The 17,285-nt window shown below is 44.8% G+C and overlaps 1 protein-coding gene across 4 annotated transcripts in view; it reads left to right on the top strand.

Moving 5' to 3' along the window:
- The window catches only part of piezo1 (piezo type mechanosensitive ion channel component 1 (Er blood group)), a 148,711-nt gene that overhangs the window by 81,569 nt on the left and 49,857 nt on the right, over nucleotides 1–17,285 (top strand). For all 4 annotated transcript variants that reach the window (XM_086122242.1, XM_086122243.1, XM_086122244.1 and 1 more), the window contains 9 exons: nucleotides 49–292; nucleotides 613–709; nucleotides 2,084–2,249; nucleotides 4,490–4,579; nucleotides 7,097–7,179; nucleotides 12,237–12,296; nucleotides 12,413–12,513; nucleotides 14,414–14,555; nucleotides 15,807–15,863. In XM_086122242.1, the coding sequence (XP_085978368.1) occupies nucleotides 49–292; nucleotides 613–709; nucleotides 2,084–2,249; nucleotides 4,490–4,579; nucleotides 7,097–7,179; nucleotides 12,237–12,296; nucleotides 12,413–12,513; nucleotides 14,414–14,555; nucleotides 15,807–15,863 (1,040 nt within the window). The remainder of the gene's footprint in view (nucleotides 1–48; nucleotides 293–612; nucleotides 710–2,083; nucleotides 2,250–4,489; nucleotides 4,580–7,096; nucleotides 7,180–12,236; nucleotides 12,297–12,412; nucleotides 12,514–14,413; nucleotides 14,556–15,806; nucleotides 15,864–17,285) is intronic.

Genomic DNA, 17,285 nt, shown 5'->3' with positions numbered 1-17,285 from the left:
CATTTGTACATGAGCAATCTGTGTATCTGTGTTCCTTACCTCTTTCAGGAGTTACCTGGACATGGCTAAGGTTTTGGTTTTTCGCCACTTATTCTGGTTTGTACTGTCAGTGGTCTTCATCACTGGGGCTACACGAGTCTCTGTCTTTGGATTGGGATACCTTCTTGCTTGTTTTTTTTTTTTGCTTTTTGGGACCCAACTATTGGTCAAACCGTCCAGGACACGCCTTGCCATGTGGGACTGTCTCATCATCTATAATGTGGCAGTCATCATATCAAAAAGTATTTTATCAGTAAGTATGAAATCAGTCATGTGTTCCTACATTTCTACTTTTGTGGTGTTTTGTCAGAGTGAGGGGACACCCAAATTCTGCCTTTTTGGTAGCATGTAACAACATTCAGTGACACGATGTTTTCGCACATTTTCAATCACAGGCCGCACACAAAATTGCTTGCTCCACACAGCTACACAGTTTACAGTACAGTAGTGTGAATTTAGGGAAATTATTTTTTTTCTTTTTCCATACATTAAATTTTATTCAATTAGAGAAAAGTATTTAAAAAATTTGGGTATTTGAGTTGGATTCATGATTATGTGAATTGTCTGTTTCAGATTCTGGCATGTGTGTTTGTTATTGAAATGCAGAAGGGCTTTTGTTGGATGATCCAGCTCTTCAGTTTGGTTTGCACAGTCAAGGGATACTATGATCGTAAGTATCATTGTCATTTACAGCTAGGTATTTATGGAAGAGTGAAAAGTCTTATTGTCCAATGTGTAATTTCAGGAGAAATTGCATGTGAATGCCAAAATGCTGAATGCACAAATATCGAATGCATGTATGTGGAACATGAGGAAATTCTTTGAAATCACACTGAACAACATAAATAAGGTTGAATCCTGAGCCTGTTGATCACCAGGCAATAGTCTTCCAAGTGAGCTAAAGCTGCCTTTGTGAAAACGGTTTGAATCTGTCAAAAAATATATAGAAATTAGAGGGTTAGGACGTCCGCCTCACAATGCACAGAGATTCAGGGTTCGATTCCGGCTCCGGCCTTCATGTGTGGAGTTTGCATGTTCTCCCCATCCGTGCCTGCGTGGGTTTTCTCTGGATAGTCCGTTTTTCTCCCACATTCCAAAAACATGCATGGCAGGCTGATTGAACACTCTACATTGTCCCTAGGCATCAGTGTGAGCTTGAAACCTGCCGCGTGATTGAAACCATTTAAGCGTTATATGAATGCATACAACAGTAATAAATGGTTGAGGCACACAAATTATAATGATTGACATATTTCCTGAAACAATAAATGACTTGGTGGCCTTTTTACAGTCTCACTGCAAACAGTAGATCATAGACAGCTGGGCACACAGCATGTATCTCGCCTCTGCTTCAGAGGAAGCAGACTTGAGGAGAGATGGGCGATACGAGACATTTTTTTATTCAAAAGATGACTTTTTTTTTCTGCGATAGTTTAGTGATTATTGTTACCCCAATAAAATACATAACTGAATCAATTACTTTTCAACAGTTATAATTTTTTTTTTACCTTACTTTTAATAATTAACATAAATGTTAATGTGGTTTTATTTCTACAACGCAACATCGATGTTCAGGAACAGCAGCATGCTTACAGTTGTCAAACAGCATGTAGGTAGTAACTTCTCTGAACCTTTTCATAATAGACGGTTGCATTTTACTTGGACTGAATCTACTTTGTAGTCAAAAATCAACATAACTATGTAAAAACAACTCAAATTTAATACAGTAATAGATTTAAATTTTATGTAAATGTACTCACAATAGGACATTTCCAGGTCGTAAGAATTTTTTTTTTTCTGACAGCATGCAGAGCTTGCACTCTCTTTTTTCTTTTGTGTTTTCCTGCTTGACTTTGGTGGCAAATTAAAATAAGTTCAGACATCTTTTAAAAGTACACATTTTACCACATTTGAAGTGATTTGAGTTTGTTGCAATGGGAGAATTGTGAAGTTATTCAAAATGGTATTTGAGTCTTCTGGATCTGTGAACACCATACATATTTTAATTGTGTATGTGTGCGCCTGTTGTTCTTTGTCTCGACAGCAAACGTAGTTAGTGATAAGAACTGCAGCCTCCCGATAGAGGAAGCTGGGATCATCTGGGACAGTATTTGTTTTCTCTTCCTATTGCTGCAAAGACGGGTTTTCCTCAGTTTCTATTTCATCCACGTTGTAGCAGAGTTGCAGGCATTTCGTAAACAGGCCTCAAGGTAAGTCACAATCAACCAAGGTCCAGTTTACACAACAATTATGAACAGAAAACAGATAAAATGGTGAAAAGTGTCAGAAGATCATATGAAAGTGGCACAGTTTGGGAACGAACTGGAGGAAGATGGGATCCCATAAACGTAGACACAAACAAAAATCCGTTTAAAAAAACAAAACAAAAAATTCTATTCAAAAGCGCACTGACAATGTATAAACAGAAATCTCTGGTCAAAAGAACCAGAAAAACAAAACATTAACAAAAAGCGCTTGCAAAGCCAAGGAAAAGAAACGGCGAGCTATAAACGAAATACCTAAATTCCAATTTCACGAAAACAAAAACATGAGCAGACAAAAAAAAAAAACACCCATACTTACTTACGAGTGATGGGTCCAGCAACACCGATGCGTTGACGCACGCGTGGAGCTCACAGAGCAATCCCTGCATCGGCGCGTGTACTGCTTCAAGACGATCACGTGACCAATACCTGAACTGCGTCGACGCCGCAGAAGCCCGCCAGACTGTCTTGATAAGGAAGTGCGTCGAGACACGCGATGCCGCCTGCCGAAACAAGCCAGTCCTCACCCTCGCTCGAATAAAAATATATATTTTTAAAAAGGAATACACACAGATTATCAGAAAAACATGCCCGTCTGACTCGTTGTGTTGGCTAGGCTAGCTTAGCTGTTGTCGTAGTTCAAAGCTACTTTGATATGTGACGTGGGTTGCGTCGGCGCCGTGAGTACGTGCTCACGCACGCACAGCAGAGAGTTGCGGACTATCGACTGCTGAGGCTTCACTCGAGTGGCGTTGCTACAGTATGTGCATATTATGGAGCAGCTTCCGGAGAAACGCAAAGTGTCCGCCCTGTTGAGCCATTTTGATCTCCTTTTGGAGAATAAGGTATTATTCGTATCTCCTTGTCTCACCAAGTGCCTCTCGGATTTTTGACGTCTTATTCCATTCTAATTCAAATGAATCACCCACTCCTTCTCAGCCATTGACTGATAAGCCAGGACTGTCTCCATGAGAAGACTTTGACGAAGCAGCTGCGGCCTGACACGCGCGCGCACACAACGAGACAATCACACGCGCATACACACCCTTGTATCACCGCCTTCATTGTTCCTGTTTTTTTTCACCGCGATGTGAACTGATCTGCGGAGCGCTCGAATAGACTGAGCAGCTGGTCGGACAGGCCGCGTCGTGTTCCCCCCCCCCCCCCCCCCCCCCACCCCCTTCCATCCAGCCGCCCCCTCATTACATGTTATGTCTTGTGACTTGTTGTAACTGTCATATGCTTGTTTACGTGCTGGGGTCTTTTTTCTCCTGGACTTTAATTATCCTCAGAAGAGGATAGTTCGAGCAATTTATTTTCCCCTCTCCCTCCCTCGTGGTTTCCTTTCTGAACTAAGATCTCGGGGCGCTTCACACAGCGAGTACCGACAGGCCCTTTGCACTGTATCCCATGTTCGGCAATGTTTTTCATGTTTCTGGTGCAAAGCATGCATGTTCAGTGAAATTTTCATTGCACGAACGTGTAATGACAATAAAGGCAATTCAATTCAATTCATATTGAATAATACAATATGAATGCGTAGATGTGAATGATATTGTATACACCTCATCATCAAATCAGTCAGTTCAGTCTGTCAAGTGGGTTGCCTGCAGGGATTTTGAAAGTCCAGCAGGTGTCAGTGGTCAGTGACACAGTATCAACACAATGTGTCATTGTGTCAACACGCTTCATCTCGCTTTGTAAGTAATACTTACAAACCGAGAGGCTAAAACGACAAATGACGATATGGAGATAACACTAAAGCGAGAGCAGCAACAAGATCACTAATTCAACGCAGTTGTGGCCCTTAGGAAGTCCAAACATGGCTGAACATGATGATCAAATTGGCAGCAGGTGTGCCCGCTGGAGGAAAAGCCCTCCACTGCCACTTGCTGGTGACACACAAGAACAGGATCATGACAGAAAGGATTTTTGGGGGGCTTTTTATTTCATGCTACAAAGTTATCCACAATTTTTTTTTTTTGCTTATGTTATGTTCTAATCACACACATTTGCCAAAGATGGAATCAGACAAGACAAAAAGCGGGTCACTCAACTACTTTTATTGTGAAATTTTTCAGGTCCTTGTGAACATTTACATAATTTGGTATCCGTACGTGAAGTTGTGAAATGTTTTCAATTTTCCATTCTTGTAGGTGTAATGACTTGTTCCTCTTGTTTTGCAGGGGGTTTGACCTCTTCAAAGCCACTATAATGAAAAACATTAAATCACACCAACGGGCTGAGATAAAGTCCTTATCACAACTCAAGAGATCGTAAGTGTTCAAAAACCAGTATTTTAGACAGCACACTTAATTTTTTATGTACCGTATTTTCACGACCATTCGGCGCACCATATGGTTGGGCGCAGTCTCATTAATGGGTGCTATTTCTGTATTTGACACATAGACAAAACGCACTGTATTATTGGGCGCAGTTTTACAGTGGTAAAACATACGCCAGCTTAAACATACGGCATGCATGCGCGCACGCTAAAAACACGTTAGCTTGTAGCATAAAGTAGCATGCCAAGACATACAGATACAAGCTAAAAACACGTTTTTAAAAAGGCAATGGAAGCAAAACTGAGTTCCGTTGTATTTTATTTAGCCATCGTACAATGTACTCACGTTTTTCGATCAATCATCACCCAGAAATCCATCAAAGTCCTCATCCTCTGTATCAGAATTGAACAATTGTGCAAGTACCGGTAATCCATCAAAAACGCCGTGTTCCCTCTCGTTGTCAGAGTCACTCTCATTGCCATGTGGCTCCACAGAAATGATGCCGGCTTTGCCAAAAACTCGAACAACAGTGCAAGCAGACACGTTCGTCCAAGCAGCCACAATCCATTCGCAAATTGTGGCATAACTCGCCCAGCGCTGCCTCTCACTCTTTGTAAAGTTGTGTTTGCCATCGATCATCCATTGTTCCCATGCTGCTCGCAACTTTACTTTGAACGCCCGGTCGCAACTTTGCTTTGAACGCCCGATTGATGCCGATGTCCAGCGGTTGGAGTTCTTTAGTCAAGCCTCCGGGAATAACGGCAAGCTCAGAGTTAAGTTGCTTGACTTGGTTTTTCACCGCTGCTGTGAGATGGGCACGCATGACAAAAGCATAACCGATGGCTTGAAGTTTGAACTGAGCTTCGTAGGCGTGTCTCTTTGTAGAATTTATTTTCGGGGGTTCTTAGAAACCAAAACCGAAGTTGTTTTGCAACAATGCACATAGCCACACTCTATACAGGTGTTTATACCTGCTTGGGGCGTCCCTTTAGCGTCCATTTACACGCCCACCCTTCACTCATTGGCGGACTTCTTCGCCGCATGCCTGTCCTCACTCACGTCTGCCTTTTCTCTATATAAACAGCGTGTCGGCTGTCAGTCAGCTTTTGGAACTCAGCGCATACACAAGACGCTCCGCATCATAAGGCGTCCTGTCCATTTTGGAGAAAATTTGAGACTTTTAATGGCGCCTTATAGTCGTGAAAATACGGTACTAGAAAATATTGACGGCTTAATCTCCCTTAAGCTTGTTGTATTTTCTTTTTGGGATGCAAAAATGACTAAGGGAAAATACAAACAAGAACAGTTGTGGACACACTTTACAGGTTGATATAGATTTCGATTGGTATTGGTGTAGCATGCCTAAACAACATAATACTGCACATTTCCATTATAAAGGAGCATTTACATTTACTAAATAAATAAATCATATCATACATATCACACAGTGAGGGGCCTGTTTGGTGGGTGGGGCGTTAAGGTTGCACAATCAGAGTGTGCCTATGAGTGTACAAGATATGATTGACACCTTGTCAGTCATGCTTTCTGTCTCTGATTAGTTATTTTTCTGCGGGCAAACTGGCTTAAACAAAAAGTGACAGTTTTAACAAATACAGTGGAATCCCAATTTAATGGACTAATTGGTTGGTGGGATCATTCGTTAAAGCCAATCGTCCAATAAAGGCAAGTACTATTTTGTGGCCTAAAAATACCCATTACAGTACAGAAGTATTGTGAAAAAGCTCGAAACTGTTGAAGTCGTTTTAAAGTTTACCCTAATTTACCTCGCTGGTGCTTGTGGGGGGTAGGGGTGGGCGTGCATGTGTGCATTCAACCAGCTGGTCACTCTCGCCGCATTTGTTCGCTTCTGTTTTTCACTTCTGTTATGACTGGATTCCATTGATAAGGGCTTGACAAAAATAAATGACTAAATAAATAAATATTACAATTGTATACTGTACCAAAAGTAGCATGTTTGAGAGACGTGGACACATACAACAGGACAAGAACTCGCTCCAGTATAAAAACGGCAATAGATCGATAGTTCCTTTTGACGTGCGTGCCTACAACATTGCTAAGCTAATATATTTCCTTTTCATTACGTTTAATTAGAAAATCATCCCTTTAATGAGAAAGTTGCCCCACAGAGGCACGTCTGTGAGCCTGCTTTAATCTACTGTATATATTCGATCGCAGCGACTCGGGTGACTAACCGTCCAGTGTAGCACATGCACATACAGCGTTTGAAGCTCACTTCATGAGTCTGGCATATTGAAGCCGTGTCTCGGGAAATCACTGCTTGCTCTGCTAAAAATTTGGTCACGGTATCGCCCGGAGGCAAAAAATTATTTTTTGAGAGGTCGGCACAGCTCGATCGCAGCACCCACCCCTCACTTGAACAGCAGCGAGTGGTTGCCGCCAATAGCTTTTTGTTGTTATCACACGAGAATGCATGCTATGTTATTTACACTTCTAATAATAGTTTATCCACCTTTTAATATTTGTCAGAATGCACAGAATTCGCTCCAAACAGCAGAAGTACAGAGATGGACATAAAGTCATTGAAGAAGACAATCAGAGTCAAAGTGCAGGTATGAATCACGAGTGCAACCTGACGGACAATGGTGGAAATGTGTATGCCTTCTTAAAGCTTGGGGTCCCATTATCTGTGCGTGCCTTACATGAGTCAACAGGCTCAGAACTCCATCCCCAATTACAACACGGACACATATACTGCACTATATTCCAAGTTGACATTCTTAGTTCTGTTATGCAGTACAACATGTGTCTCTAAAAGCTTTCATTAACTATTGTTGGTGGAATGATTTTTGTCGACATCAAAAGTCCCTGTCCAGATGATTTGATAGAACTAAGAAGACTGTATTTATAGGATAGGAGGTAGAGCACCCCAACTCCCATTTGGGATCCAAGCTTCAAGAACAGCATATGTGTTTAAATATACGATAGTCCCTCGCTATATTGTGGCTCAACTTTTGCGGACTCGCTGTTTTTTTTTTTAATATAAAAATTTTTTTCAAGTGCAATTTTGCTTGCTGTTTTTTTACAGCCTCAACCCCCTATTTGTCCCTATCGACTTCCTGTAATTTTCAGTGTAATTCTGTATACTGTTTTTTAGAGCGTACAAACACGCATTGTATTCTGAGTCCTGATTGGCTAAGGTACCGTAGACCAATTTGAATCAACCTCCTCCATGCAATGTCTCCTGTACAACAATAAAAAATAGTCACAATACCGTAAGGTTATTTTTCTCAAAAAGGTTTGAAGTTTGGCATGTTCAAAAAAAGAAAGAAATGTGAGAAAATGTTAATGTGAGTTTTACAGCCTTAAAATAGTTTGTCCATCCATCCATCCATCCATCATCTACCGCTTATCCGGGGCCGGGTCGCGGGGGCAACAGCTTTAGCAGGGAAGCCCAGACTTCCCTCTCCCTAGCTACTTCTTCCAGCTCTCCCCGGGGGATCCCGAGACGTTCCCAGGCCAGCTGGGTGACATAGTCTCTCCAGCGTGTCCTGGGTCTTCCTCGGGGTCTCCTCCCGGTGGGACATGCCCGGAACACCTCACCAGGGAGGCGCTCAGGGGGCATCCGAATCAGATGCCCAAGCCACCTCATCTGGCTCCTCTCGATGTGGAGGAGAAGCGGCTCGACTCTGAGCCCCTCCCGGATGACCGAGCTTCTCACCTTATCTCTAAGGGAGAGCCCGGACACCCTGCGGAGAAAACTCATTTCGGCCGCTTGTAGCCGGGATCTCGTTCTTTCGGTCACGACCCATAGCTCGTGACCATAAATGAGGGTTGGAACGTAGATCGACCGGTAAATTGAGAGCTTCGCCCTTTGGCTCAGCTCCTTCTTCACCACGACAGACCGATACAACGTCCGCATCACAGCAGACGCTGCACCGATCCGCCTGTCGATCTCCCGCTCCCTCCTGCCCCCACTCGTGAACAAGACCCCAAGATACTTGAACTCCTCCACTTGGGGCAAGATCTCCTCCCCGACCCGGAGGGGACACTCCATCCTTTTCCGACTGAGGACCATGGTTTCAGATTTGGAGGTGCTGATCATCATCCCAACCGCTTCACACTCGGCTGCGAAATGCTCCAGTGAGAGTTGGAGAGCCCCGTTTGAAGGAGCCAACAGCACCACATCATCTGCAAAAAGCAGGGATGCAATACTGAGGCCCCCAAAACGGATCCCCTCAACGCTTCGGCTGCGCCTAGAAATTCTGTCCATAAAGGTTATGAACAGAATCGGCGACAAAGGGCAGCCTTGGCGGAGTCCTACCCCCACTGGAAACGATTCCGACTTACTGCCGGCAATGCGAACCAAACTCTGACATCGGTGGTATAGTGACCGAACAGCCCGTATCAGGGGGTTCGGTACCCCATACCCACGAAGCACCCCCCACAGAACTCCCCGAGGGACACGGTCAAACGCCTTCTCCAAGTCCACAAAACACATGTAGACTGGTTGGGCGAATTCCCACATACCCTCGAGGACCCTGCTAAGGGTGTAGAGCTGGTCCACTGTTCCACGGCCGGGACGAAAACCACACTGCTCCTCCTCAATCTGAGGCTCGACTTCCTGACGGACCCTCCTCTCCAGCACCCCTGAATAGACCTTACCAGGGAGGCTGAGGAGTGTGATCCCTCTGTAGTTGGAACACACCCTCCGGTCCCCTTTTTTAAAAAGAGGGACTACCACCCCGGTCTGCCAATCCAGAGGCACTCTCCCTGTTGACCACGCGATGTTGCAGAGGCGTGTCAACCAGGACAGCCCCACAGCATCCAGGGCCTTGAGGAACTCCGGGCGGATCTCATCCACCCCCGGGGCCTTGCCACCGAGGAGCTTTTTAACCACATCGGTGACTTCAACCACAGAGATAGGAGAGCCCACCTCAGAGTCCCCAGGCTCTGCTTCCTCCAAGGAAGGCGTGTTGGTGGAGTTGAGGAGGTCTTCGAAGTACTCTGCCCACCGATTCACAACGTCCCGAGTCGAAGTCAGCAGCGCCCCATCCCCACTGTACACAGTGTTAGTGGTGCACTGCTTCCCCCTCCTGAGACGTCGGATGGTGGACCAGAATTTCCTCGAAGCCGTCCGGAAGTCGGCTTCCATGGCCTCACCGAACTCTTCCCACGCTCTGGTTTTTGCCTCGGCGACCACCGAAGCTGCGTTCCGCTTGGCCAGTCGATACCCGTCAGCTGCCTCTGGGGTCCCACAGGCCATAAAGGCTCGATAGGACTCCTTCTTCAGCTTGACGGCATCCCTTACTGCTGGTGTCCACCAGCGAGTACGGGGGTTGCCGCCACGACAGGCACCAACTACCTTACGGCCACAACTCAGATTGGCCGCCTCAACAATAGAGGCACGGAACATGGTCCACTCGGGCTCAATGTCCCCCGCCTCCCCCGGAACATGGGAAAAGCTCTGTCGGAGGTGGGAGTTGAAACTCCTTCTGACAGGGGATTCCGCCAGACGCTCCCAACAAACCCTCACAATACGTTTGGGTCTGCCAGGACGGACCGGCATCTTCCCCCACCAGCGGAGCCTACTCACCACCAGGTGGTGATCAGTTGACAGCTCCGCCCCTCTCTTCACCCGAGTGTCCAGAACATGCGGCCGCAAATCCGATGATACAACTACAAAGTCGATCATCGAACTGCGGCCTAGGGTGTCCTGGTGCCAAGTGCACATATGGACACCCTTATGTTTGAACAAGGTGTTCGTTATGGACAATCCGTGGCTAGCACAGAAGTCCAATAACAAAACACCACTCGAGTTCTGATCGGGGGGGCCGTTCCTCCCAATCACGCCCCTCCAGGTCTCACTGTCATTGCCCACGTGAGCATTGAAGTCCCCCAGCAGAACAAGGGAGTCCCCAGCAGGAGTACTCTCCAGCACACCCTCCAAGGACTCCAAAAAGGGTGGGTATGCTGAGCTGCTGTTTGGTGCATATGCACAAACAACAGTCAGGACCCGTCCACCCACCCGAAGGCGGAGGGAGGCAACCCTCTCGTCTACCGGTGTGAACCCCAATGTACAGGCACTGAGCCGGGGGGCAATGAGTATGCCCACACCTGCTCTGCGCCTCTCACCTTGAGCAACTCCAGAGTGGAAGAGAGTCCAACCCCTCTCAAGAGAACTGGTACCAGAACCCAGGCTGTGTGTGGAGGCAAGTCCGACTATATCGAGTCGGAAATTCTCTGCCTCACACACCAGCTCGGGCTCCTTCCCTGCCAGAGAGGTGACATTCCATGTCCCAAGAGCTAGCTTCTGCAGCCGAGGATCGGACCGCCAGGGTCCCCGCCTTTGGCTGCCGCCCAGCTCACATTGCACCCGACCCCTTTGGCCCCTCTCATGGGTGGTGAGCCCATGGGAAGGGGGACCCACGTTGCCTCTTCGGGCTGTGCCCGGCCGGGCCCCATGGGTGTAGGCCCGGCCACCAGGCGCTTGCCAACGAGCCCCACCTCCAGGCCTGGCTCCAGAGGGGGGCCCCGGTGACCCGCGTCCGGGCAAGGGAAACCTTGGTCCATATATATTTCTCTTCATAAGGGGTCTTTGAGCCGTGCTTTGTCTGGCCCCTCACCTAGAACCTGTTTGCCATGGGTGACCCTGCCAGGGGCATAAAGCCCCAGACAACTTAGCTCCTAGGATCATTGGGACACACAAACCCCTCCACCACGGTAAGGTGACGACTCACGGAGGGGTAAAACGAAGGTGTCCCCCGCCTACTGTCCGGAGACGGCTGGGATAGGCTCCAGCACCCCCCGCGACCCTAGTGAGGATCAAGCGGTTCGGAAATAAAATAGTTTGTATAATAATTAATTACCGGTAAGTTTACCCCACTGTACATTACAGTGATCCCGAACTTTTCTCAGGTAATATGTTCCATAATATTAACTGTGAATATACCGGTGAATTTCCACTTATTGTTTTTCTTCTTGCTTTTAATTTATGCATCGAGAATCCCGACACTCAATTCCCACCCTTTTAAACACTGCCTAAATGTAAATTTTAAAATGCAAAATTAAGAATAAATAAACTTCATCAAAGTTCCTCTACTTCATCTTCCATGTAGAAGAAGAATGGTAGTTATGGCAACTAGCTTACGTTTCCACAAGAATTTGCATTGTTAATAGGCACATTAATCCACCACGATTGTAACTTTGGCTACACTGAAAGTCATTTCAAACCAAAAAGAAAAAGGTATGCGGACATTTCGTCATCCTCGTGTGTTGCCGGAGGCAGAGCAAGCACCGCTCACATAGATTTCTGAACGCAGCGGGAATGTCTTTCAGAGTGCAGCCATGATGAAGGAATGGGGATTTGGGGGGTGACGAGCTCTAATGTTCATGGTATTGGTTTTTGTAAAATAAATTTGTCCCCAAAAAAGTCAATATTTTTACTGGTCCGACATACTGTAGAAGGAAGAAAATAAGCATAATAGCAAGTTAAACCCTTAATAGATGAAGTTATGGTCACAAATGGAAACCTACTCGAAAGACTAATGCTGCAGTAACTGAACCACGAAGTAGTGAGGGAAAACTGCATACGGTATATATACACTCTACTGTGCTGTACGTATGTGCAGTATGTACATGTTTGTGTGTGCTTGTGTGTCTTTCTAAGAAACAAAGACAGAGCGAAACAAAGAAGGCTGGTCTCAACCGTGGCTTGACCATGCGACAGGTATAACAAATACATGGAATGCCTCTGAGAAACTCGACATCGACTGTATTTGTGATTGTAACATTTACCCTAAAATGTCATCAAGAGAAAACAGTAACCTAAATCTTTGACCACAGTGCTGCATTCAGGATGGTACTACCTTTTTGAATCAGACAGTGAAGGTGAAGATGAGCTGTTACCAGAGGAACAGAAGCCTCAGAAAAAGACTGCCTATCAGGTCAGACACTCTTTTGTAATTATTACTCTTTTCTGTCCACACTGACCAGCCTCAACATTGTGATCACTTACACGATATAATATCTACAAAAAAGAGGTTTAACTGCCATTGATGGCGAGAGAAGTCAGAAGCTCAATTCTTTTACCATGAGCTGGCAGTTAAAAATACTGTGGCAATTATAAAAATAATAATGTTCAGTTTTGATTGACGCACAGTTGTCATTATGATGCAATACCATTCTATTCCCCTGCTTAATACAACCACAGCAATAAACATATTCTTAAATTTAACAACTCAGACAATGTCAGTCGAGATGAGATCAAAAGTAAAGCTGTCAAGTTATTATCTGGCTCTCTGTTGTAGTCTGTGAAACAGGAGATTGAGCTAAATTTTACCATGATTAGATTATAATGAGCAAATTATAAATAAGTAAAATAAATAATAATAGTAATAATAATAACAATAATAATAATGATGGTGACATGGTGGTCAACTTGCAGTTCCACCTCACAGTGCAGAGGTCATACGGCTCCGGTGTTCCTGTGTGGAGTTGGCTTGTTTTCTCCGTGCCTGCATGGGTTTTCTCTAGGGACTCCAGTTTCCTCCCACATAACAAAAAGATGCATGGCGGATTAATGGAACCGTCTAAATTGTCCCTAGGTGTGATTGTAAGTGTGAATGGTTGTTCATCTATGTGTGCCCTGTGATTGGCTGTCAACCAGCTGTACCCCAGCTACTGCTCGAAGATTACCGGGATAGATTCCAGCATGCCCAACAGCCTCTTAAAGATAAGGAGCTCAAATAAATGATGGATGAATGAATGGACAGATGGATAATAATAATAATATCATAATATTACAATTTTAAAAAAAATTACACTGGTCGGCTCGGCGGTACAATGGTTACCACGTCAATCTTACAGTGCAGAGGTCGTGGCTTCGATCCCAGCTCCGGCCTTCCTGTGTGGAGTTTGCATTTTCTCCAGGGGCCTGCGTGGGTTATCTCCGGGTTTCCTCCCACATTCCAAAAACATATATGACAGATTGATTGAACACTCGAAATTGTCCCTAGGTGTGAGTGTGAGCGCTGATGGTTGTTTGTCTCTGTGTGCCCTGCGATTGGCTGGCAACCGGTTCAGGGTGTCCCCCGCCTACTGCCCGGAGACAGCTGGAATAGGCTCCAACCCTTGTGAGGATTAGAAAATGGATGGATGGATAGGCATACTATGATGTTTGGTCACAAACCCTTTTATTCATCTGATTGTACCAAGCTTGTTCCTTTGTTTTGGTGATTCCCCGCAACCCTTGTGAGAATAAAGCAGATCGGAAAACGGATGAATATTTGAATATTTGATCCTGCTTTTGTATTGGATATCATTATAATGTACAGTGATCCCTCGCTACTTCGCGGTTCGTTTATCGCGGGTTCAGTGCATCACGGATTTTTTCAAACATATAAAAAAATATATATATTTATTTTATTTTTTACATATACATGGAGTACAGTACTGTAGCCTTTACTACAGTACTGTGGCCTTTAAGTTAACAAAAAAAAGTTTGTTTTTTTTTTACCTGTTTATGTTAATTGGACGCTACTTCGTGGATTTTCGTTTATCGCGGGTGGTTTTGGTCCCCATTAACCGCGATAAACGAGGGATTACGGTACCGGATTTTCAGCGCACCGTATTGTTGGGCGCAGTCTCAGTAACGGGTGCTATTTCTGTATTTGACACATACACAAAACGCACTGTATTATTGGGCGCAGCCAGGCATGGTAAAACATACGCCAGCTTCAACATACGGCATGCTAGGGGCGTGCCTTTAGCGGGAGAAGCACACAGGGAAATGTCTGTACACAGTAACACAGTGTTTTCATTGATGTAGTCACTTTTCTCTCCCAGTTGGCTTATCAGGCGTGGGTGAACAATGTGAAAAGAGCTCTAAAAGATCATCAAAGAAACCGAAGATCACAGAGAAGACTTGAAATAGTTGAGGACGAGTGTGCCACACAACAGACTTCACAAGAGTTCTGCTCAGTGACAGGTAAATATTTGCACATGTTGTTCTTAGACATTCCTGCTGGATAGTATGAGTCCAGTACACAGAAGGGATGGACAGTTAATTTTGCAATTTTGCACATGAGAAACTGGAACACTAGTTATGGGCCAAGCCTACATCCAAATCTCATCTTTGTTTACATTATTTTTATGTATTTAGAAAGAGCATTATGGGCCCTGTTTTCATGCTCAGCACAAGTCGAGTGCAAGGCCAAGTCTAATGGCGCCTGAGTGTAGGTTTTTTTTTTTCATTTAGCATTTTTTTTGGATTTTGCACTAGTACAGGGTTGGCCAACCAGTCAGAGACGAAGAGCCAATTTTTTTACTGAGTTCCTGCAAAGAGCCACATCATACCCTTCCTCGCGCACGCGCATACACACACGCACACACACACTTTTTTGGCCAAAGATCGACTTTTGAAGCGACCAACTTCTCACGAACGACCCGATAGCGCACGTGCAAGCATACACATGCACACTCACACACGCGCACTCGCACGCACGCACTCACGCAGGTGCCCACCAGTGCACTCGTGCACATATGCACAGACAACACGATGAGCAACAGTCAGAACGGGCCGAAAATGAATGAAAGCTCAAGATACAAACCTTTTTTCCCCATGCATTTCCTCCTCCCACCCCTTGCGGTCAACTTGTGACCAGTTCGCTGGCTCCCGGTCGATTCTAATCGACGTATTGGGCACCCCTGCCTTAAAATCTGAGGTAATTTGCTGACTAGCTTAGCACTTAGCACCGTTGTTTGCGCATGAGCGGTGATGCAGTCATCTGATTGGTTGCCCTCTATGTCAATCAAGTAACGGGATTGATGATAGGCTGACTAGCTTAGCGCCGTTGTTTGCGCATGAGCGGTGGTGCAGTCATCTGATTGGTTGCTCTCTATGTCAATCAAGTAACAAGATTGATGATAGGCTTGTTTGAATGGCATCGCCGCTGCCGAGGCGTTTTCGACGCTTGCCGTGTGAGAGCCCGGGAGCTGCATTGAACCAGCCAAAGAGCCGCATGCGGCTCGCGAACCGCGGGTTGGCCACCCCTGCACTAGTAGAATGGGCATAATCTTCATGTCTGTTACCAATCACAAATTTGGATTGTTATGAACGATGATGAGTCAAATAATCAAGGGACAGTACATGACTGTATTCCCATATGAAAGGCAGTATGGCAAAAGGGAAAAGTAACTAAATGTTATGAGTAATACAAACACAATGGTGTTTCTGTAGGTTCAGAGGACAATGAGGTGTTTGAAGATCCTCACTTGAAGGAGCCAGAGGAGTCTGGTAAGTTCATATTTACTTTTGCACCTCTTCGCTCCATCTTGTGAATGATCTTGCCTCATCAAGTAAAACATTCCTGTCTCTACAAAACAATATGCGCCCTCTTGATTGATACAGTTTGGGATACATTCCACAATATTCAATATTATTATGCATATCCGATTTAAGTTTAATAAATATTAAATTCTTTGTCATCCTGGAGAAGTTTTTGCAGATGTGATTTCACCGGTTTCAATCAGTGACATTAATCTGATAATTAGTTTGCCAGGCGAGTGTAACCAAAGGAAAATTGCTTTAGAAAGCTGTTGCAGATTCAACAAAGGCTGAAATAAAGCAACTCGCAACTTTTCACATATGACTTTTTTTTTCAAATCTGGCATGGGCTTCTTTTGTATTTGTGGATATAAATCGGATATGCGTCTGCAGTATGAACGCTCATCTATACACTTCCGATCTAGATGCCATCAAAAGCCAAATATGCAGAGGAGGGTGCATAGGAGATTTGTAACAATGGTCCGTAAATCTGCAAAGTTTTGCTAACAGTGTTAATGTTATATTTCACATTCATTTAAACCCACTTGAAAAATGAAGGATGAAGTGGACATTTGGTAATAGTGATTCAGCCATGCATACAGTCTAGTAGTTTCACGCGGCAATGACATGACATGACATGACATCACCTTTAGTAGCCATCTCCATCAAATGAGAAGATCAAGGAGCGTCGCCTTATACCTCCAAAATATTTCTACCTCCTACCCCCTCTCTCCTCTGCCAATAGCAGATGATAAAATGAGCCCCAACAAGCTGGACCATTTTCATTTTGGTAAACACTCTGCCATGTAATGTTTTTTTTTTGGTGCTTGTCACTCGATGTCATGCTTTGTGTGCTTGCATGTCACATCGGACACATTTCGTTCACATTATAAGTCGCATTTATTTTTGTAACGTGAACAAGTACATAAAAATATCGGATTCAACAAACAAACAAAAATCTGAATTGGTCACAGAAGACACCTAAAGACAAGCAGTTGACATGTTCATGCATCCCCTATGACCCCACAACTGGGAGTCTTCAGATCTATACACACAAATTGTGGCAAGAAAAAACTCATAAATTGTGGGCCCGACCAACACTGAAGATTGGGTTGTATTGTTTGCTGATATATTTGGCTAAGATCATGCAGATAACCTTATTTCACTGCAGGGGTTTAGTCCGTCCGACCCCAGGACAAAGAACCCAATTAAATTTGCACTACTTTGGCCTAGAAAAGGGATAGGCAACTTAAATGCTGGAGGCAACCACAATCTTTTAACAGTGCGTCTGGGGGGCCACGTAGGACCACACTTCCGGACTACCGGATGTCTGAGTTAGGGCTAATAAAAGTAATGGTAGCAGAAAACCCAAAAGTTGGTAGAGGTTTAAGG

This window comes from Hippocampus guttulatus, chromosome 10 (assembly GCF_054856545.1).
Source record: "Hippocampus guttulatus isolate MCC_2025c chromosome 10, RoL_Hgut_1.0, whole genome shotgun sequence".
Taxonomy (NCBI): Eukaryota; Metazoa; Chordata; class Actinopteri; order Syngnathiformes; family Syngnathidae; genus Hippocampus; species Hippocampus guttulatus.
The sequence above is the reverse complement of the archived record's forward strand: the minus strand, read 5'-3'. Positions and strand labels throughout refer to the sequence as shown.